The following is a 24,377-nucleotide window of genomic DNA, read 5'->3' as shown; positions in this document are numbered from 1 at the left end:
ATGTATGGCCAAGGCACTTTGCTGTACAGCTGAAATTGGTACAACATTGTAAATCAATTATATAGTTATACTCCAATAATAAAGTAAACCTGCCTCACTGGGTTGTTGAATGCATTATGTGATTTAATTCTTTAAACCTCATCACAGCGCCTAGTATAAAGTAAGCATTTCATGGTGCATTCTTATGTCCTAGCTGTTATCTTTATGGATAATGCTCAGATACTGTACATCTTTAGTCTTGACTTATTTTCTAAGATCCGTTCCCATATTGTTGTCTGCCTTCTAAACTTTTACACCTGAATTCATTCACATACATTTATTGAACATTTACAGGTTACATGTTGGAGGAAAGACAGTTTCTGCTTTGTACTAGTTTTCTATTGCTGCATTACAAATTACTACAAATTTAGCAGCTTAAAAGAACTAAATTTATTATGTCAAAGGTCTTTGGATCAGAAGTCTGACATGGATTGCACTGGGCTAAAATCGTGGTGCTGGCAGGGCTACATTTTTTCTTGCACACTGTGGGGGAAAATCCACTTTCAGGCTCATTGAAGTTGTTAGCCGATTTCTTTTCTTTGTGGTTGTAGGACTGTGGTTACTGCCTTTCATCCAAGGGTTGATCTTTGTTCCCAGAAGCTACCTTCTCCTTCTCATGCTTCCTCTGAGCTCCTAGAGGCCTCTCTCCAGTGCTTCCTTGTGGACATCTATATCTTAGAGCCAGCAACAACACATCCCTTTCACACTTTGCATCACTCAGATTTTCCCTTCTGTCTGGCCAGAGACAGTTCTCTAAGGGTTCATGTGGTTTGACTGAGTCCAGGCAGATAATCCAAGGTAGTCTGTTTCAAGGTCTGTACCCTGATTACATCTGCAGAGGCCTTTTTGCCAGTAACATAATATATTCACAAGTTCTAGAGATTAAGGTATGAACATCTTTGGCGACTATTGCCCTGCTTACAACATGCTGATAAAAAGCTTAAAATCTGGTTGGGATATAGACAAATAATAAAAAAAACAAAACAACAACAACAAAAAAAACCAGATTGAGGAGGCTTATAGTGGGAGAACAAAGGAAGAAAAGAGTCAGTGACATTTGAGCTGAATATAGAAAGATGAGTACTTACTTATTAAGGAGCTGGGTGAACATTTAAGGGAGAAGAGGCAATAACAGTGATAGCAATAATAATAATTGGCTATAGCAAGCACTTTTAAAGATTGTCTCACTAAAATTCTCACAATGGTAAGTACTATGATTATCTACCATTATAGCTTCTGCAGATGAAGCTTTACTATCTTCATGTATAGAATGGGAATGGTAAAATTAGCTTACTGAGTAATTGAAAGAATTAACAATGAATACACATGACTAAACCATAGAACATCGTAAGCACTGAAAACATGGTAAGCAAAAGAGAGTAGAGGGTGTATAAGAGAAATACTTAGGAGGTAGAATTGACTAGACTTGGCCGCTGGTTTTGAAGGTGGGGATGGGAGAAATCAGTGACTCAGGAAGGTTTTTGATTTGGGGGTTACATGGGTGGTGTTAATACTGTAAGAGGAGAAACAGGGTTTTGTTTTATTTTTAGTAGCAAGAGAGCTTTGGGAAGAAGAACGGATGAGTTTAGGAGGTATTTATGGGAATATTCAGTTGAAATTAAATGGAGTTAAATAGTATAGGTCAAGCACTCAGAAGAGGGGTCAAAGATGAAGTTTTCACTGTTACATCAAATTCATCAGGTCTTCAACTGGTTCCTTATCTTAACTCCCCTGATTCTTCTCACTATTCTTTGATTTTCCCAAGCTTGACTTCTTCTTTTACCTGTGATTCCCAATTCTTTTTAAGTGGTGGAAGAAAAAGCCCTGTGTACAGTATTTTCAGATTTCTGTGATTCAAGTTCTCTTGCTATGACCCATTTCAGACTGTGGCTGCCTTTACACTATAACAGCAGAATTGAACAGCTACAGCAAAGACTGGGTGTGCCTGCAAAGCCTAAAATATTTATATTCTATTTACTTTTTATAGGAAAACTTTGCCAACTTCTGTTACAGTGTCTCCAAAATGATAAAAGATTAATAACATAACATAAAGTATATAATATAAATATTAAATATATTTATAAAATAAAAACTATCAATATAAATATTAATGTGGTAGGAGAATTCCCTCTGTTCACTCTTTTCGTCAAGATGGGTTGGGGGGAGTGGGTGGTTTGAGGGGACACTGTGAAATTATGGAGGGTCTTGAGGTCATTTTTTAGAATATGCTTTTTCTCTAAATGAGAGAAGCAACATGATATAACTTATACTTTAAAAAGAAAACCCAGCTGTTATTTTGATGATAGATTGTAGGGCAGCAAAGATGGAACCAGAGAAATCTACTGGGAGGTCATTGTTATAATCCAGGTAAGTGTTTCATTCAGGGTGACAGCTGTGGAAGTGGTGAGGTGAGTTCAGATTCTAGATAGTTTTGAAGATAAATCTGGCAGGATTTTGCTGATGGAAAATGAGGAGTAAAGGATGAGTCCAGGATGGCGAAGCAGCACCAAAAGTGTGCCTTGGGTTGGAGCTTGAGTTATTGAGATCACATTGTAGCAAGTTTTAGGAAGAAAAAAAAATTTTTTTTCTTGACATATATGTTTCATGAGGAAAAATTCTTTTTCTAAAATAATTTTTTGGCGTTCCTATTGTGGCACAGTGATTATGAACCAGACTAGTATCCATGAGATTGCAGGTTTGATCCCTGACCTCGCTCCCTGGGTTAAGGATCCGGCATTGCTGTGAGCTGTGGTATAGCACATGTGGCTCAGATCTGGCATTGCTGTGGCTGTGGCTGTGGCTGGCAGCTACAGCTCCGATTTGATCCTTAGCCCAGGAACTTCCATATGCTGCTGGTGTGGCCCTAAAAAGACCCCCCCCCCCAAAAAAAATTTTTTTTTCCCCTTTTAAGAAAGTTATTTATTTATTTATTTATTTTTATGGCCATATCTGAAGCATGTAGAAGTTCTTGGGTCAGGGATCAATTCTGAGCTGCGGCTGTGACCTATACCACAATTGTGGCAAGGAGGATTCTTTAACCTACTGCACTGGACCGGGGATTGAACCCACACTTCCACAGTGACCCAAGCTCCTTCAGTCAGATTCTTAACCCACTGCGCCACACTGGGAACTCCAAGAATTATGTCTTAAAATAAGTCTAGGAATGCATAGTAGTATTTCTAAAACATGGCATTTTTAGAAAGGAAAACTACCTTAAGACTATTTTAATTCTGTGATTTGGTGCCTTAAAAAAAAAAATCTATTCATAAATTAACAATTTTGGCAGAGTCAATTTCAGCAGTTTTCCCCAGACCTTTAAAGTATAGTTTTAAAAAGCTATGAGTTGGAGTTCCCATCGTGGCGCAGTGGTTAACGAATCCGACTAGGAACCATGAGGTTGCGGGTTCGATCCCTGGCCTTGCTCAGTGGGTTAAGGATCCGGCATTGCCGCGAGCTGTGGTGTAGGTCACAGACACGGCTCGGATCCCGCATTGCTGTGGCTCTGGCGTAGGCCGGCGGCTACAGCTCCGATTGGACCCCTAGCCTGGGAACCTCCATATGCCACGAGAGCGGCCCAAGAAATAGCAAAAAGACAAAAAATAAATAAATAAAAAATAAAAAGCTATGAGTTAATGTTTCGTTACATTGTAAATAAATGATTGCTCATGTCTTTTATGTAGGTTTTACTTGTAATGGACACAAGGACAGAGCAGACATTCATTTTGAAAGTAAGTAGAATTTGTATGTTTAATGAATTTAGAAATTTATTTTCAAATTTACTTTCAAATTATTAAGTATTTTCCAAAAGAAAATGTTTAATTTTTTTCTGGGTGTTTGGGTGTCTTTTATGTTTGCAGTGATCTGTATTTATTTTACATCTGTATCCTTCCATCACAGATGGTAAATGTAGCATATATCGAGTCTTAGGTTATAGAGTATGGAGAAAATAATTTGGGTAAAGTGAAGACTCATTTCATGCTGTTTAATTGTATAGTGTGTGATTTAAATACATCTCTAATACATTTTTTTATAATTTGTGAAGACCACACACAATCACACCTTTGATTATAATTACAGTTCTTAAGAGCTGAAATTTTGCCTTAAAGTCTTTGTTACAGGTATGTGGGAAAGTGTTATTTATAACCCCGGCCCTGCCTTTTGTCTAAATTCAATGTTGATTCCCTATGTAACTCAATATGTAATTAAATGAATAAGGAAAGAAAAGCCCCTGGATTTTGTAATTTCAAAATTGTATTTGAAGTGAATTGTGATAGTACATATTCTAAAAATATCCTAATTTAAGCATTTCCGCAGCATTCAGAATTAATGAATTTCAGATTAGTTTTCTTTTTTCTGATACTTTTATGTATCAGCATGGCAGTAGGTCACATTGACATGTACTGGAATAAATTTCTTTTTATGAGTGTACTTTATCACTGACATTACCCCAGATTTTTAAACCGGGGTATGGCACCAGAAACTACACACACCTTGTTCCTTTAGAGAAAACTTAAAATGATCATTGTACTTTTTTGAAATAGAACTTTAAAATTACCTGTCTAATCTGGGAATACCTTTGGTGTCTCAGGCATTTGAATTGATCTCCTGATGACTACTGCTTTAAAGATACACAGAAGTAAAATAAAACTTAGGAAAAGGTCATAGAGAAACAACTGTGTGTCATCCTGATGACTTAGTTTGAGAGCATCTCTAATAAAAACACTGACCCACGTAATTGATTTTAATGGCAGCTTTGTGGCATCTTCCGTTCTTTGGATTCACGCCAGATGCCATCAGCGGAGCCTCCAGGGACTGAGGGGCATAGAGCAGCAGATGAGTGGTTTCTCTGAAGCCCAGAGTAACTCGGATAGATTAGTTTGGTTGATAAACACAGAGCACAGCAGGCTCCAAAGGCAACTGAGGGTACAACTGACCTTTTTGTTCTCTGTCAGGGTCTAAGGAAAAGCAGTGAATACAGCGGGAACAGAAAGACCATCATCCCCCGCTGTGTGCCCAACATGGTGTGTCTGCACAAGTACATCATTTCTGAGGAGTCGGTGTTTCTAGTGCTGCAGCACGCAGAAGGTTGGTTTGTAGTTTAAATTGTTTATAGAGTGAGGAATGTCACCTCCTTAGCAGTTCAGTTTCTATAATGTCCTTCTTGCCTCTGCCGTTTACTTGAGTGGATAAGACATATGAAGCACATAGAAGAAACCGTTTCCTTCTTCCTCTCTGCTCCACTCCCTGCTTGGAGTTGGGAGGGAGAATGAAAGCCCAGGCGAGCAGCAGGTGTCATGGGCGCTCTAGGGACATTCTGAGATAGACCTGACTACTCACTCCTAGAATTGGGCCAATATGATGAGGACTGTACCGTGAGTATGTGCTAAGAGAACTGGGTTTTATTTTAGAAATTTCTCTTGCTCTCTGCTGTAAAGACACATTAATGTCAGATGACAGAATGAAAAGCATCCCCTCAAGAATTCATTAATTACCTCCTTTTTTAGAAGGCGTAGGTATTTGCGTAACATTTGACATTACCGAGTTATTCTGATCTGGGTTTTTACGAATACAGCCATTGGCATCACATATGGGTACAAAGCAGAGACACGGTGCTCTGCCTTCAAACTATTTATGAAATTTCAGCCCTTAGTGAAGGGAACAGGTGGCAAGAAAATATGGGATGTTTTGGTTTGTTTTTGCCCTTTAACGCTTGAATTTAAATAGTCTTTTATTTAGAATGAACACAGCATATAAACATAAATCCACATAATAAATATTGCCTTTTGGCTTTTGAGAGGTGCTCTTTAAATAGTAAAAAAAAATTAAATTATTTTCCGTATTTCATGAAGGAGTTGTTATTGTTTTTACATTGCTGAGAGTAAAGAACTCTTGTGCTTTAATAATAGGCAGAACATTTGAATTTAATGCATTTTCCCAGGAAAATGAGTCATTGCTTTGTGGAATGAGGTCTCTTATGATAACTAATATAAGATTTTGACGGGGGCAATAAACTATTAATATTGTTTCTTATGAAGTATAGCACAAGATGACTGCAGATGGAGGGAAGACCTCCATCTGCAGTATTGACTAGGAAATTCAGAAGGGGCTCCCTGGTCTCTCAGGTATTAAGAGAGTTAATTGCGTGTGTGAACTGGATAACTAATTCACCTTTGTTCAGACATTATAGACAGCTTTTATCTGAGGATGCCAGTGCATTACAGACATTATTGAATTAGAGGTCATGTCATCTGATAGCGAAGTACAGCCACCTCTGGTGTGGAACAAAGTAACTCGCATCGTAATACTCCATAATAATTTAGAACAAGGTCAGTAGGAGGAATGTAATTATAGTCAATATTCTATTACCCGCTGTGGATTATTCACGTTGGAGATTATCTGTGGCAAATTTTCAATCCTAGTTTACCTCTGCTATTTGCAGCTTCCTCCTCCTGTTCTTCCTCTTCCTTCTCCACATACTTCACTTTGTTCTTGTGCCGTCTTCTCACCTCCTCTCACACGCCCTCTAAAGCTGGTATTTCAACTGATTTTACTTTACTGCTATCGAAAATCTTTAAAATCTGCCTTACAGCCATAGACATGTGGCTTTCAAATTTTCTAGTGTTTTAGATTATCTTTACCAAGTCTCCTTTCCTTTATTGTTACCCATGCCTGACTTTGAATGGTCACATGACCATAGAATTTGTCCTGGATTATTTAAACTGGGGGTGGGGAGATCTCTTTTGACTGTTCATTTGTTTATTGTTTAATTTTAAAAAGATTTTGTAATACAAAGAAATTATAGTGTAAATAGGGGCTTTGAATTCATTTAATATTCAGGAAGTTTATTGAGCATGTACTATCTGTTAGGCTCACTTTTCACTGAACAAGACAGGAAAAGAGTCTGACCTTTCGAAATTTACATTCTTGTGGAGAGACAAACAGAAAAACAAAAGCGTGATAATGTGGCGAATAATAGGGACTCTACTGATGTTTAACACAGAGAGATCTAATCAAGGATAACTGGGGGAAGTTACCGGTCGTGGGGCAGTGCTTAACGAATCCGACTAGGAACCATGAGGTTGGGGGTTCAGTCCCTGCCCTTGCTCAGTGGGTTGACAATCCGGCGTTGCCGTGAGCTGTGGTGTAGGTTGCAGACGCGGCTTGGATCCCGCGTTGCTGTGGCTCTGGAGTAGGCTGGTGGCTACAGCTCCGACTCGACCCCTAGCCTGGGAACCTCCATATGCCGAGGGAGTGGCCCAAAGAAATAGCAAAAAGACCAAAAAAAAAAAAGAATAACTGGGGGCTATCTAGACTAGTTTGTCAAGGAAGCCCACTTTAAGAAGGTGACATTTAAGAGGAGTTCTGAATGACGAAATAACCATTTGGATGTAAAGGGGAGGCCCTTTCTAGGAATAGTGATCAGTGTAAGAAATCAAAGGCCAAACAAGCTTGGAATGATTGATGAACAAGAAAAGAGACCATTCAGTTGAAGTCTAGCAGGGGAGGGCAGTACTGGTACGCAAGGCTATTGGAGAAGCAGGCAGGAGCAAGGTAAGAATTTTGGCTTTTATTCATGTGCATTGGGAGACAGCTGCACATTTTAAGCAGTGAGGGGTCTGATTTACATTAAAAAAAATCACCCTGACTGTTGTATGTGGAATGATTATAGAAAGGCAAGAGGAGAAGCAGTGAGAAGGCTAATAAAGTAGTCTAGGGAAAGAGTTCCTGCTGTGGCACATTGGGTTCATGATCCAGCATTGTCTCTGTGGCGGCACAGATTTGGTCCCCAGCCCGGCACAGTGGATTAAGGATCCGGCATTGCCACAGCTGTGGTGTAGGTCGCAGCTGTGGCTCAGATTCCATCCCTCGCCTGGGAACTTCCATATGCCGCAGATGTGGCCATTAAAAAAAAAAAAAAAAGGTAGTCTAGGGAAGAGATGACGATGGCATGGCCTTCTGGGATACTAGTGGAGATGCTTTGAGGGTAGTCCCTGGGACCTGTGATGGGTTTGAGATTAGGGAAAGAAGACTCTAGCGTAATTTCCTGGATTTGGCATGAGCAGTCAAGTAAACTGGATAGTGGACAGTGTGTTATTTTTTACATGTCAGTGGTACTTTCTTTATCACCTCTGTGAATTAGAAGGTTGTGCATATATCATAAAAGCATCACTTTCATATACGTGAATAGCTGTTACTGTAAAAAGTAAACACTGAACAATTATTTTCTTCATAATATGAATGCTTGAATATTTGTGATTTGAGCTTTAACTTCCCTTTGCTAAAAGAACTATTCACGATTCACACGAGTCTCTTGGACTAATATTCTTTCCATTTTTAATTCATTCAGTTAGAAATATATTGAGTGCTTTCCGGGATACAGGCAGACATGGCAGTGAACAAAACAGACTTGCCCCCATGGAGCTTATAGTATAAAGGCAGAACAGACAGGAAGCAGATACATAGGTAAATATATACGAGGGCATGCCAGGAGGAGGTTGCTATTTTATATAGAGCAGTCACCTTACGAAGAAGGGGACATTTGGCCAATGACCTGAAGGAAGTGAGAGAGGGAGCAGGTGTGGGTATGGGAGGAAGAGTGTCTTGGCAAGAGAGAACAAGTACATAGCCTGAGAGGCAACAGCGCATTTGCTGTATAAGAAACAGTGAGGTCAGTGTGGCTGGAACAGAATGGGAAGAGTTGGGGCGACAGGGGGGGCAGATCCATTGTGGTCTTATACGCCCCTTTAAGAACATGGTATTTATTCTGAATAGGAAGGGAGTTTTGGGGGGATGTAGAGCAGAGGAGGGACAAGGTGGGGATCACTGTGGTCCCTTGGTGGAAAACAGAATACAGGAGACAAAGGCAAAAGCAGGGATACCAGTTTGGAGGTTGTCGCAACAATCCAGGTGAAATTGATGGTGGCTTGAACAAAGTGTTAGTGGTGGAGGTGGTGAGAAATGGTTGTTAGATTCTGAATGTATTTTGAAGATAGAATTGACATTCTGTCTTGTGTGACTCCATGGTTGGGGGCTCAAATAACTTAAAAAAATGGTTTCCATTTGCTAAGTTGAGGGAAGTTGTGAGAGGAGTGGATGAAAAGGGAGGAATCAAAGATTTAGTGTTGGATGTGTGAGTTAGAGATGCTTAGTAAATTTCCAGGTGGTGGCGAGTAGGCAGTTGGATATGTAAGGCAGGATTTGCACAGAGCTTTAAAATGTTTATTGCTCCTATTAGTGGATTTCTTATTTTAACTCTGCTTGAAGAAGAAAAGATGCAAAAGACAAGTGTGTTCAGTCAGGGCCATGTGTGTTGTTAAAACTTGAAGTTCCTAAGATTGGAGATTATGACTCATCATATGTATGTATCTCTCAGCATTTAGAGGAACACTTGGTACATGGAAGGTGCTCAGTGTGTAACTGTTCGATACTGAGTAAGAAAAGGTGAATGACTAGGTTACAAGAAAATGACTGGTATTAGCCTCGCCTCTGAGCGTGAACATGCCACGTAGGTGGGGGATGGGAAAGAGTGTCTCCCGGAGGTACTTGGGGACTGGAGGGTTGGAATGGTCCTCTTTTTATTAATTAGTTTTTCAAAAAAATATAAAATTGATATATAAAGAAATAAATTCATACTGGATGGAAGTATATAAAGTAAACATAAAAATTCTTCCTCATTCACTTTAATGCTCATTCCTATTCTCTGGAAATAGGGGGAAAATTTCCAAAAATTTCCTATTATATAAACATACACGGTTCCCTCCCTACCTGTCTCGTTTTTCAAGACATAACTGATTTTACATAGTGTTCTGTAGCTTAGTGTTTTCCCCATCCTAACAATGTACCGCGGGACGCCTTTCCTCATCAGTATGTGTAGGTGTCCACTGAGAGAAGCAGGACAGTGTAGTGACTACAAACACGGATCCTAGAGCCAGACTCTATTAGCTTGAAGGTTGGCTCACAGCTTACTAGTTATGTGACCTTGGGCAAATTATTTAGCCTTTCTGTGCCCCTGTTTCCTTATCTGTAAAATAGGGATAATAATAATTACGTAATAATTATGTAATTCACAGTAATAATCACGTAGGGTTGATGTGAGGAGTAAATAGTTGATACATGTAAAGCACTCGTAGTGCCTAGCACATGGCAAACACTATGTAAGGGTTTGCAAGTATTGCTATTTATTCGTTTTTGAATAGATACATGGTATTTGATTGTGCAGATTTACCATCATTAAGTATTCTCTTACCAATTGTTGTTTAAATTGTTTCCAGTGCTTGCTTGTCCCTATATATCTTTGTGTTTTTTTTTTTTTTTTGGTCTTTTGTCATTTTAGGGCCGCACCCGCAGCATATGGATGTTCCCAGGCTAGGAGTCTAATTGGAGCTGTAGCCGCCGGCCTGTGCCAGAGCCACAGCAACACGGGATCCGAACGGTGCCTGCGACCTACACCATAGCTCGTGGCAACACCAGATCCTTAACCCACTGAGCGAGGCCAGGGGTCAAACCCGCAACCTCATGGTTCCTAGTCGGATTTGTTTCTACTGTGCCACGACAGGAACTCCTGTTTGTTTTTTTTTTTTTTGAGAATTTTTTGCAGGACAGATTTCTTAATGTAGAATTGCTGAGTCGAAAGATGATTTTTGATCCTTGGTCCAACAATATTTTATCATATGTATTAAACTTAAATCCTAATTCTGGTCAAATAAATTGAACTGATTTTCTTTGTAATCTTGCAAAATACCCATAGATGAAAATGTAATGAGAGACAGAGACAGATTTTGTTAAAACTTATGGATTGCTGTTTTGTTTTTTTTTTTTGTGGCTTAAAATGGCTAATATTTACAATTTTATATGCCTCAACAGGACTTAGAAAGGTATCATTTATATTCTTAGAGTATTAAAAATTGTAAGTATTTTAGGTATTTTCTATTTATATTTTGTGTTTTAACAATAACAGGATTTTTTAGGCTAATGTTAATAATGTTACAGTAATAATATTGACATTTGTGTAAGTTTGTCTGTTAGACCTGATCTTAACTCTGTAACAGAGCTGAGTATTCAGCTTTTGTGAATAAGAAACTCCATTGGGAATAATGTGTTCTTGTAAGTTATGTGACTTTCATGATTTTGTCATTGAAAAAAGTATGTGATAGGACCATATTTTTGTCTACTTTGCTCCACATTGATCATTAAATCTAACTGGGCACCCAGAAAAGAATAGAGAAGAGCTAAAAGTTTTTTCTCTCTTGAAAGTGCACAGTTTTGTAATTCATATTAACGTACTTATTTAGGCTAGTAATACATTTCATAAAGAAAATGCTAACAGATTAAAAATTTTTATCTAATAATGAAAACAATGGAAATTAAATAAGATGCCGTATTCGATTAACCAAATTGGTAAACTTGCTAATATCCAATATGGATATGATGCTGCGAAGATGGTACGAATGCACATTACTTGCAGTGGTGGATTCTGGCTCATCCTTTCTGTAAAGCACTCTAATGACACATATCAGAAGCATTAAAGATTTTCATGCTTCCTGATCTAGTACTTTAATTTCTGGAGCTCTGTCCTGATGAAATAATCAGAGATGTTAAGCATTTGTGAGTAAAAGTATACATTATTTTAACTGTAATAGTAAAAGACTAGCAGCAACTTAAATGTTCGGCAACAGAGGAACATTTAAGTACAGTGTAATATCCATCACATGGATATGCTGTATAGCCATTCACATTCATATTCTATGAAATTAGAAAATGTTTGTGATAAGATGTTAGTTGTGAATAAAATGTCTGAAAATAAATGTGCTAATAGTTAATAGTGTTTATGGGTGATTTGTATATTCCAAAATTTTTGCTTTTCTCCTTGTCCTTTTCCATATTTAAAAAAAAAAAATGCAACAAACCATGTGTTGGTTTTAGACTAAAAAGAAAGTGTGACCAAAAATCATGACATTTTTAGTGTGTGTAAACTTTTCCTTGAAAGATTTTCAAAAAATTTTGTAAAGATGTCATCTTTTTATAACTCAATTTAACAAATATTTATTTAATTCCTATTATTTACCTACTAGAATCCTCTCCTTGCAGTTATGAAGAGCTTGCAGCCTGGTAAAGGAAATATTGAAAGCATAAAAGTAATATTAATATGAAATAGGATGTTGTAAATGTCATAAGAGAGATGAAGTGATATAGAGGATTTTGAGAAGATAGGAATTATATCCAGTGAGGGGGTGTACAAAAATTGGTAAAAGAAAGCAAATTCTGAAAGGCCCTTCAAGAATGGGTAGGATCTTGGAAGTTCCCATGGGGGCCCATCAGGTTAAGAACCCAAGTAGTATCCATGAGGATGCGGTTCCGTCCCCTGGCCTTGCTCAGTGGGTTAAGGATCTCTTGTTGCCTCAAGCTGTGGCAGCTCAGATCTGGCGTTGCGGTGGCTGTGGCATAGGCTGGACGCAGCAGCTCTAGTTTAACCCCTAGCCCGGGAACTTCTATATGCTGTGAGTGTGGCCCTGAAAAAAACCCCAAACCAGAAACATGGTAGGATTTTGACAAGCAGGTAGTGGGGAAACTAATAGGAAAGAAAATTCTAAGTGGAGTGGTAGATATAGTTTGAGTAAAAGCCCAGCATGGATTCTATGTGGAGAAATTGTATTCAGATGAAATGTGTTGTGAGTTGAGCGAATGGGCCAGATCATGAGTTTATACTTTATTACTAAGGGTCCAAAGCCCTATGTGGAGTTGGTACATCATTCAGTAGGTGTGGAGGATTTGGGTTCCTGAATGGAGAAATGCCATTGAGATCTGTCAGATTACACTAATTGCTGCCCAGATTAAATGGGCAACATTTAATATGATGGAGTGATGCAGGAAGAACTGAAAATAGGGATCTAGTTGTAGCTGTAACATTATTCCAAGAAATACAGAGTGGACAAAGAAATTAAAAGAGGAAGACTTGGGAAATGTTACGGGTAGATCTTATAGGACTTAGAAACTTGTCAGATGTAGGAAGAACAAAGAAGAGAAAACAGTCCAACTTTGGTCCAGAGCTTTTGTGCCTGAGTCGCTCAGAAGTCAGAAGGTGGAAGTGATTTGAGTAGCAAAAAATAAAGAATTTAAGTACATTTGGGTATAGATTTGAGCAGCTCATTCAGGTAGAATTAGCCTAGCAAGGAACGCCGCTTGTCTTGGAACTTTACTAGGTACTGTTTCTTGCTGGTCATTGGAACTTAGTAGCTACAGATACCTCATTCTGATGAGTTCTTTGACTTAACAAGCACTGAGTGAATGCCTGTCGTGTATAGGCAGTAGATTTATAAAGCTGGAAAAGATTTGGTCCTGTCCTCACCGTGGTTACCATCCAGGAGAACAGAAAACCATATGCATCATTTTATTGGGTGTGCATACAGGAATCCCAGCTTCAAGGCAGGCATTGTTGTTAGTGTGCCCCAGTGGAGGCTGTGATAAGAGGAATGTGGTTCTTGTCAAAAGAATAAAAATAGATGGACTCAATGTATGGCTTCTTTGGTGTGTGTGAATTTCAAAGCCATGTATGAATCCTTAGATGTTAGCTTGATTATGGGGAAAGAGAAGACACTGAGTATAATCTAGTGATGACAGACACTTAGCTAAGAGAAAATAAGTGGGAAAAGGTAAACACCACAGTGTTCCATTATACCATGAATTACTATCAAACCAGGATAAGACCATTACCTGGATCACTGGTAGAAGGAGATGTCTGAGCATCCTAGGATTAATATTATGACAGCGACTCTCTATAGCATTTACTCTGTGCTGGGCACAGTATAGGGTGGTTTCTGTATTTATTGAGTTCCTCTAGATGAAATGCAATGCAATGCAGAAAAGTATATTTTGGATGCTTCCGTTGACCTTTTTACACATATAATTTGACTGCCAATGATTATTTCCCCTTTGTATATGATGCTTAATAACGACATTAAAAGTGTGCTGAAAAAAATTGCCTTCTCCACATTAGTAGAGGGTTTCATTTTTACCACAGTATTTCCTATTTTTTGGAAGCTATAGTTATAACCACACAAAGTATGCTTCTATAATTACTGTTTTTAAGGTTTCTGTTTCAAACTTAACTATTCTTTCTTTTTGTAGTAATGTTTTTAGTCAGTAGAGCTTTGGTGGGTTTTTGCTACTTATTATAGTTTATTTATTCGAAGATTCTAATTACCAAGAGATGTTGAGATTTTAATTGTTAAAACAATTCAAAAGAAAAATAAGGTGAAATAACTACCTAACAAGCATTGGTAATAAAACAGTGGATTATTTCATCTTCGTTTGTTTATTCTTTTTTGTCTTTTTAGGGCTGCACCTTTGGCTTATGGAAGTTCCCAGGCTAGGGGTTGAATCGGAGCTGCAGCTGCCAGTCTACACCACAGCCACAGCAACACCAGATCCAAGCCATGTCTGGGACCTACACCATGGCTCGTGGCAGCATTGGATCCTTAACCCACTGAGTGAGGCCAGGGATCGAACCTGCAACTGCTGAGCCACAACAGGAACTCCTATTTCATGTTAATTTGATTTTTGTGATTCCTGTGAAATTGATTTTTTTTTATTTTAGTTTTTATAGGTTGCTGGTATATCTCAGAATACAGAATCAGAATTTCAGTAGCTTAGCTCATTAATAGCAGCTCAGTTAATCTTCCTCAGTTGCTTTACTTGGTGTTCACATGCTATTCATGGGAAATGCTATTAATATGTCATTTATAATGGCATAACAGTATACTGGACACTATATACTAGATATATACTAGATATACTAGCATAACGGTATACTAGATCTCCCCTCTAATCCTGGACTAGGCATTTGCAAATACTGTGGTTTACCACCCACCCTTACCCCATAGTATATAATTTTCAGGAGTACTTACTTACATATGTCCACTTGACCAAGAGGCCATGCTTCATAAATGGATCAGAACATAGCCAGATGCTTCTAGAGTAAATGATACTTAACTTTAAAGTAGACTTTTAGCTGTGAAATTTCATGTTAGTAATTGTTATCACCAGTTTCTCTTCAAAGGAAGAATTAGGTTGTTATTTTAAAAATAATTGATATTAGGAGAGATACTTGAAACTGTACTCACCAGTCAGCAATAATAAGAAGGCATTTTATTTTATTTAGTGTTGTTTTCCACCGAAAAAAATTTATAGACTCTTTGTTGTTGTCTATCCCAAATCCAAGCTCGACTCTTCTTCGGGAAGACAGTCAAATAAAATGCTTCTTAGGGCATACTTAATATTAATGGGTATCATTGATTTGTTTTTGATTATTAGAATAATTTTTGTTTTTCTAATGGCTTCAATAAGTAACCATTAATTTGGGGGTCTTAATTTTTTGTTGTTGTTATACCTGTTCCCAGGTGGCAAACTCTGGTCATATATCAGTAAATTTCTAAACAGAAGTCCTGAAGAAAGCTTTGACATCGAAGACGTGAAAAAATCTTCACTCGCCGAAGTTCAGCTGCAACAGCCAACTTCCAGTCCTCAGGACAGCAGCAGCTTTGAATCCAGAGGAAGTGATGGTGGAGCCATGCTTAAAGTCCTGCCTTTGAAGACTAGTCTTACTCCAAGCTCTCAAGAAGATAGCAACCAAGATGAGGATGGGCAAGATAGCTCTCCAAAATGGCCAGATTCTGGCTCAAGTTCAGAAGAAGAATGCACTACTAGTTATTTAACATTATGCAATGAGTATGGGCAAGAAAAGATTGAACCGGGGTCTTTGAATGAGGAGCTTTTCCTGAAGACCGAGGGGAATGATGTCCATACCACAGCTGCTGGAAACTTTCCCGCACACTTTGCCTCTGACAGTGGCAGCCCCAGCACTCAGCACATAGCTCACGAGCTGAAGTTCTTTCCAGGGGATGATGGCCTGGAAGCAGTTAGTTCTCCAAGAACATCAGATTCCCTCAGTAGATCTAAAAACAGCCCCATGGAATTCTTTAGGATAGACAGTAAGGATAGTACTAGTGAGCTCCTAGGACTTGATTTTGGAGAAAAATTGTATAGTCTAAAGTCAGAACCTTTGAAACCGTTCTTCACGCTTTCAGATGGAGACAGCGCTTCCAGGAGTTTTAGTTCTAGTGAAAGCAAAGTGGAGTTTATAGCTCAGGACACCATTAGCAGGGGCTCAGATGACTCGGTCCCTGTCATTTCTTTTAAAGATGCTGCTTTTGATGATGTCACTGGTCCTGATGAAGGCAGGCCTGATCTCCTTGTAAATTTACCTGGTGAATTGGAGCCTATGAAAGATGGTGCAGCAGTGGGACCCACTAAGTTCACACAGACTAATGTAGGCAAAGTAGAAAGTAAACTATTGGAAACCCCTGATGTTTTATGCCTCAGGCTTAGTACTGAACAGTACCAAGCACATGAAGAAAAAGGCACAGAGGAATTGCATGACCCTTGCAGGCCTAAATCCCACAGCATAGCAGAGAAACACTATGCACAGGGGGATCTTGGGATGTTATTTGTTGATCATAGTAATACAGGAGACGTGCCTTTGTTACACAGTTCAGATCCTAAGTTTCAAGGACTTGGCCTGGTTGAGTCGGCAGTAACGGCAGACAACATAGAAGGAAGCTTATCCCATATTTCTAACTCACTCTCAGGTGCTAATGAATATAATATAAACAAAGACACTTTAAAAGCTGAAGAAGTATTGCTGTTTACAGATCAAGCTGATGATTTGGCTAAAGAAGAACCAGATATATTTCAGAGAGACTCTGAGACGAAGGGAGCAAGTGGCTTAGCCTTAGAAGGAGACAAGGAAATCCATCAGATTTTTGAGGACCTTGATAACAGATTAGCTCTGAACTCCAGGTTTTATATCCCCGAGGGCTGCATTCAAAGATGGGCGGCTGAAATGGTGGTAGCCCTTGATGCTTTACATAGAGAGGGAATTGTGTGCCGCGATTTGAACCCAAACAACATCTTATTGAATGATAGAGGTCAGGAACTTTTGCAAATGCATTTCTTTTTATTCGCTGTTGCTTCCAATTAACTGAGTAGGCGTTTTATCTTGTAATTAGTATCTTCATTTCCTGTCTAGAGCTTCATTATCAGTGCAGCAAATTCACCCCCAGTAATAGCTTCTAGTACTTAATGATGCCATTATTCTTAATGATACTGTTTTTAGCTACAAAAGGAGTAATTACAGTTCACTTCTGCAGAAAATGGAAGAGAAAAATGTTTTGATTTCTCCTGTCGTTTTGTTTTTAGGACACATTCAGCTAACGTATTTTAGCAGGTGGAGTGAGGTTGAAGATTCCTGTGACAGCGATGCCATAGAGAGAATGTACTGTGCCCCAGGTTAGAGCAATCTCCTAAAATGTTTCACTTGGAAAAGTAGTTCGGCAGCTCCCATTTCTTTATAGAAGTTGTATTTTCACTGGCAGTTGACAATATGTTGGATCTGGTTATCTCCTTAACACTTTAAAAAAGATAAGTTGGGGGATAAAACCATTATATAATCCATAGTATGTGTGTGTGTGTATTTGTGTGTGTGTGTGTGTGTGTAGCTGTTAAATGGGTTTATACTTTTATTAGACCTGGCAATGAATTCATATAAATGTCTTAACTTCTTAGTATTTAAAAGGACCTTTAAGTATCCTCAACCTCTTTAACTGGATGATTTTTAAGATGTGAGTGAGAGGTAGATGACTGAAAGAGTAAAATTCCTATGGCTAAAAATAGCTAAAATTTGAAATAAAAAAATATGCAATATTGTGACGTCAGTGATGAGCCATTGTGGCAGTTCAGAGCAGATTTTATTAAAAGAGTTCTTTCCATGTTTGAGAAATTTTAGGAAACCTATTCTTCACATTTTGAAATAACCATGTATTTGACACTACAGATTTCTCTTACTCTTGCTGCATTGTCTTTATTATTATTATTTTTTTTAATCAGAGATTTATTTCTGGGGGTGTGAGATCCCTTGCTGATAATTACAGGTCTCCCAAGTGTGTGAATTGGATTTGAGTTGAGTTTCTGTCTGTCGTTAGTTCTGTTGGGGCTATGTTTGGATCCAAAGTTTGTTCAGCCTTTGCCTGGCATGCAGCCTCATTGGACAGCCAGAGTTGCTTCACTTCTCACCCCTCTGGCCTTCAGAGGAGGTTCAGGCTGATTGTATTGACATGATCTGCTTAGTTGTTGATTAATACCGTATTGAAAGCTTACTGGCTAACCAGTGTATTATTGATGCTAACGTTGTTTCCCTGCATAATGGGAAATGATTACAATTAGGATTAAAAGAGCTATATTGTTTTTAGTTACAGTCTTCATTGTTGAGAATTTATGTCTGTATTGGGGGATGGCAAAGTTTTTCAATCTGTGAAGTAAATATTCTTAAATTATTTCCTGAAAACAGTGATTTAGATTTTCTTCTTACTCATTTTCTTTCCTCTTTCTTCCCCCCAAATTAGGGTTGTTTGATTTTGTTTCTTCCTGGGAGCTATAAAGCATGCCTACATTTTTTTGTTTCTCTCAAATAGATAATATTATGCTGACTTTTGAAACCTTATTAGTATTTTAGTTAATGGGATAATAAAAAAAATTTCATAGTGAAATCACTTTATTATGGTTTATCTGGGTTTTTTTTGTCTTTTTTTTTTTTTTTTTTTTTTGCTATTTCTTGGGCCGCTCCCTCGGCTATGGAGGTTCCCAGGCTAGGGGTCAAATCGGAGCTGTAGCCGCCGGCCTACGCCAGAGCCACAGAAACGCAGGATCCAAGCCGCGTCTGCAACCTACACCACAGCTCACGGCAACGCTGGATCGTTAACCCACTGAGCAAGGGCAGAGACCGAACCCGCAACCTCATGGTTCCTAGTCGGATTCGTTAACCACTGCGCCACGACGGGAACTCCTGGTTTATTTTTTAACAGGCCCTCTTCCCTTCTAATTTGATGGGAATAACATTTTAGGAACTAATGTATATAAATATATAAGTTAATTATAATGAAGTTTAAGGTTTTAGGGTCAAAATTAAATCTGGAAGTTCTTTTAAGTAAGGCCTGTTAAATCCAGAAGTCAAGTGCAGCATAAACCTCACATCAAAGCCGAATGTTTATGGGCAGTTCAGTATTTATAACTAACTTCTTATTTTCTATTTTTCTTCCCTCTTCTCTTTCTTTCTTTCTTTTTTTAATGGAGCACCTGAGGCATATAGAAGTTCCTCAGCCAGGGATTGAATCTGAGCTTCAGCTGCAACCATCACCACAGCTGCAGCGGTGCCAGATCCTTCAACTCACTGTGTGAGGCTGGAGATCAAACCTGTGCCTCCTCTGTGACTGGAGCCGCTGAATTAAAATTCTTAACTCACTGCACCACAGCGGGAACTCTTCTCACTTTCTTACTGGAAACTATCTGTAGGGTTGTACTTCGGCATTTGCAGATTATTTTTTTTCAAAGTACATACTTTAATATCCATAGCATGTTGACCTCCTAAGAATTTTTATGTATTTGGAATGAAACCATACTTCATTCATCAACAGATACATACTTTCAGTTTTGTGAACTGAAATGCAATTTTATTTACTAAATTTAATATATAGATCACCTTCCAAGTTCTAATTTTTTACCTTTTCCCTCAAATCACAATTCTCATACTTCACCAGCAGGTGGCAGTCTACCATTAATAGATTTTTACTGTCATCTTTCAGGTCATCCTTCACTAACATTTGAAAAAAGCTTTAATCTGAAGAAGGGCTTTGTTTTAATTATTTGTATAAAAGAATTGTACTTTGAAGCTTTGTGAGTTACAAAAGTGTTCTGGTATTATGGCATACATTGAACAGTGTGGGAAGTCTCTTCATTCCTTGGGCCTATTAATTTGCTTTATCAATAGGATAAAACTAAATCAGTAATGACTTTAATTAAAAAAGCAATGTAGCATTCTAATTTAGATGATCTTAAAGCTGGAGTTGAGGAACTCGGTTTTAGGTTTGTGTACACCTGCCCATTGCTTGTAATGCAAGGGTAATTGGAGCAAACATTTGTGAATTACTGTTTGTTTCAAAACTGAACAGTAGTGCTACTGATAAAAATACAGGTAGACTTTACTCGCCTTCTCAAAGGGTTGGGAGCAGTGACAAGATGCTAGTGATTCCGTGCTTAAAAATCACGAATCAGTGAATACATGGGGACATGGAGGACTTAGTGACCTTTTGCTCTACCCTTTCAAACAGGAAGGGTCGAAGTCATTCTCCCATATCCCCCTTGCCCTCCCATTTCCCAGCCTAAGCTTGGTATTATTGTCGAAGTAACTTTAAAGCATGTTAAGCAGCTGATATTTGGTTAGAAAGTAAAGTTGTCACAAGATTATGATGAGAACGATTCACTTCTGTTTAAACAGCACGCAACCTCTACCCCTACCACTCCTCCCTCCTGGGAATCCTTATCACATATTTGTCCTAAAAACATTATCCACCTGTCCTGTGCTTTATAATATCAGCAGTGTATCTTTTTATCTTGTGGACGGTGTGCCTTTATATTTTGAGAAAAATTTCCAGTAACAGATTCGATTTACACGGACAGAAACTTGAGCAAATGCCAAACTAGCAGGGGGGCCATTATTCTGCTCTATAAATAAGTTTAAAAAAGAAAACACACACACAGAAACCTGTGAATCAACATGTTTTGGTCTAATTGAGGGGAAAAGCAAGATAGATAAATTTTGAAATGCAAATGATCACCTTCTGTTATTTAAGTTTAGTTTCTGCCAACTTTGTGATCTTAAATTTTAAAAAGTCATAGTCATTTCAACAGTGTATACTGCCAAGGATGTCCCATATTCACAGGTTTCTGTAATGAAATGAAGAACTTTTTTTTTTTTAAGTTGCCGCTTTTTAATATTAAAGAAAGTAAATTCAACAACAAAAAGACAAAAACCATGGAGCTTTCTCTGTCTACATCTGTGAGAAAGCCAGCAAATAAATGGCTGCAGCTGCAGGCCCATCAAGAGGGTCTTGAGAATACGAATTCACTGATCAAACCCAGTCCTGTTTTCAAAGTAGAAGCCATTCCTTTTAGGCTCACTTTGTGTCTTAGATTATCTAGGATGATTCTCTAGAAAGGTTTTCTTTTAAATAAACATCCTTTATGGTAAATGGATTCCTTTCGTGCCACAGAAACACAGAACGGAGTTCAGGAAGAGGAAGAGCAAAGAAATAGTCCCCAAAGTAGGGATACATTGTATAGCATGACAATGTAAACATAACACTGTCTAGTTTCCATATGAGGGGAGTTTCAGATACTTCCTTAAGAGATGTTTCGACAGTCTTCTATTTTTTTGTTTGTGAGCAATTATAGAATAATCTGGAGAAATATGGAATAATTGGCATAAATTCGTTATTCCTCTCCAGAGGACTTCCTTGTAGTTAAATTAATTATATCTCTGTTTGTATTTACATACAGACACACCTGTATGTAAAAGACTGTATATGCTTTATCCTTGGAACTATTAATTTATCATAATGTAGAATAAATTTTTGTTATAGCATTTTAAGTGTAAAGGAAAAATACGATAAAATGTCAAGAAAGTATTATTTATTTTTTCTTTTACCAGTATTTTTTTCTTAGCAATCTCGATTCTCATCATAAAAAAGCGGCTAGAAAATAGAACCTATAATATTAAGCACATAAAACGCCAAAGACTGTATTTGAAAGTTTCATATGCAGTCTAAGACAAGTGAGTATAATTGTTTGTATGTTGGTTATTATGCTAACAGAGTCACTTAGATTTCCCCATATTCTGGTCTTAACAAGACGATGTGCCTTCCTGTCGGTGTGTCCTTCACCTTTATTTTCCACCCTGTTATGAGCCTTTACACATGCTTGAAATTTACATTGATATTTCTCATTGAATACTGTTCACACTTGAGAATTTATAGGTGAATATGTGTGTAAATTGAAGAAGTCCAAAGTGCTTTTTACTGCAGCCCAGTCTCCACACTCCCAGATGTCAAATGACAGCTTTGCTTCCTCTCTTAGGCGATTTCACACTTGGAAACAGTTCACAGCTGACGGTAAAAAGTGAAACATAGAAAAATCATGCTGCAAACTATCTGCAGAATTCAGTTTTGGAGCAGGATATTTGTCTACTATTGCTCTTTGCTCTTCTAGCCTGACTCTATCAAATAAACTATGAATATATTTGGGGGGCCTGGTCTCCCCTGCCCTTCTCCATAAACATGCTTTACAAGCAATTAGTTTCTTTTTAAGCATGGTGCTCTGTGTGATAGCTATGTATCTGATAATTAGATCTAGGACTCAGACCATGGATGGTTTACAATATCACAAGAACATCATATGTTTAAGATTTAGAATATTAAAATGGAATTGAGAATTACCAAAAGTCAGAATTTTTCTAACATCAGCCATTACCTCATTGCATGACCTTGGGCAAATTATTTAAGGCTCTTCAGGCCTTAATTTACCAGTGGTAATATAGATTTTTAAAGACTTTTTTCTTAACATTTTACTTTGAAAATTTTCAAATGTACAGAAAATCTGGAAGAATTGTACACTCATATTTACCCATCACCTAGATTCTACAGTGAACATCCTATAATACTTGCTTTATCATATATCTATCCAAAATAGATTGGTTGAGTATTAACATCACAGATGTTAAATGATCTAATACCCTTCTTATACAAAATTTAGTAAAAATTCAAATCCATCTTATTAAGGCAAGAACTCCCCCCCCACACACCCCCAAGAATAAATATTGATTTCTTATCTAATATCAGTAAGGTTAAACTAATTTTTCACTTGGAGGACTTTCTAAGTATTATGTTTTTACTCATTTATAGTTTGTACATAAAGTATACAATATGGAAATGATGGAAAATATTTTTATTTGGAGGAAGAAAGCCAAGAAGACTTCTGAGTAGGATGAAATTTAAATGCCAAGATGTTTAACAAATAAAATTGTTTAAAAGAAGAATCATTGAGACGAGAGAGCTCCTGGGTCCTGGGTAACCTCACCACATGTGAGGAATCTAATTTTAGGCCCGCAAAGTTGATAGAGAAAGCAGACGAATATAGATGTCTATTTTGAAATAATGTTATAACCAGGAAATATGGCTATTTCCCTGGTCTAGTCTCTTTCCCCCTCAAAGGAAAAAGAAGAAAAAAGGCAAGAGGGAGCTATAAAAATAATTTAAAAAGAGTGAAATATTTGTGGTTAATATTTAAACGTTATGTTTCAAACAGTGACTCTTTTGTTTGATTTACCCTTAAGCAAAACTTCAACAGTAGCTCTCTTGTACATAGTAGATGTTTTAATGTTTTCCTCAAATGATTAGCAAGTACTTTTAATCTTTTGCCTTTAGTTCTTAATGTTATAAAAATTAACTCTATATCTTCATTGAGAGAACCAGTATCTTTTCAAGTTTGCCATAGAATAGGGAAAATTCTACCCCGAGGAAAATTCCCTGGTGCCCTCCAACCCAGTATACTGATGAAGCTTGTGCCATGAGTATATCAGGGTAAGCAAAAAAGAGGTTCAAGTCAACTCAGGACTTAACCTTTGTCCAGAAGGAAAGAAGAGTAGAGGGGAGGGTTGCTTTATGCAGGTTTGAGGGTCTGGAACCTTGGGATTCATCCTTCGGTGGGATGTATCCTGCAGCCCTTACACAGATGCCCTAGTGATGGGCCAGTCACCTTCACCTCTGTGTGAAAGTCACTCTGTGCTAAAATGGACCCGTTCCGAAACCAGAGCTTTCATCAGGCTGGAATGTGATTTGTCTCTAGTGCTGAGGACGGGAGACAGTGATGGCCGAGTGTTCAGGTCCTGGTTATTTGGCACCTTGCTGAGTAACACATTAGCCCTTGTCGAGAAAAGAAATTCTTTAGCTGTTGGAACTAGAGAATTGATACTGTATTTCACCTCTTCTGTATGAAAACGTTATCTCTGTACATTTCCTGGTACAACCTGATATTGGGAAATAGAGGGTTTACCTCAAGCTTTAAATTATTAAGAGGAAGTTAATTTTAATGTCTTATTTATTCCAAATCTTCTTTTTTATGATCTTGGACAAATTTCTTTTTTAGAAGAGGAAGAGGAGGTTAGATACTTAGAGTTTTAAGTAATAGCTACAGTGTAATGCTTCTTAATTTTAAGATCTAAATTGATTTTTGGCAACTGTTCAGTTAATTGGCCTCACTACCATATTATTATAAATAAGAAAGTGAACTATCTTTTACCTCTGATATTTAAGCAATATAAATTATATATATATATATATATATATATATATATATATATAAGCAATGTAAGTAATGCTGAGTTCAACATTATGTAC

The 24,377-nt window shown here is 37.8% G+C and overlaps 1 protein-coding gene across 7 annotated transcripts in view; it reads left to right on the top strand.

Moving 5' to 3' along the window:
* Positions 1–24,377, top strand: part of RPS6KC1 (ribosomal protein S6 kinase C1) — a 183,661-nt gene that overhangs the window by 136,592 nt on the left and 22,692 nt on the right. For all 7 annotated transcript variants that reach the window (XM_047751827.1, XM_047751829.1, XM_047751828.1 and 4 more), the window contains 4 exons: positions 3,720–3,767; positions 4,992–5,124; positions 15,435–17,021; positions 17,293–17,382. In XM_047751827.1, coding sequence (XP_047607783.1) covers positions 3,720–3,767; positions 4,992–5,124; positions 15,435–17,021; positions 17,293–17,382 — 1,858 coding nt within the window. The remainder of the gene's footprint in view (positions 1–3,719; positions 3,768–4,991; positions 5,125–15,434; positions 17,022–17,292; positions 17,383–24,377) is intronic.

The sequence above is a fragment of the Phacochoerus africanus genome, chromosome 11, assembly GCF_016906955.1.
Source record: "Phacochoerus africanus isolate WHEZ1 chromosome 11, ROS_Pafr_v1, whole genome shotgun sequence".
Lineage (NCBI taxonomy): Eukaryota > Metazoa > Chordata > Mammalia > Artiodactyla > Suidae > Phacochoerus > Phacochoerus africanus.
Note: the sequence above shows the minus strand (reverse complement) of the source record. Positions and strands in the feature narration are given on the sequence as shown.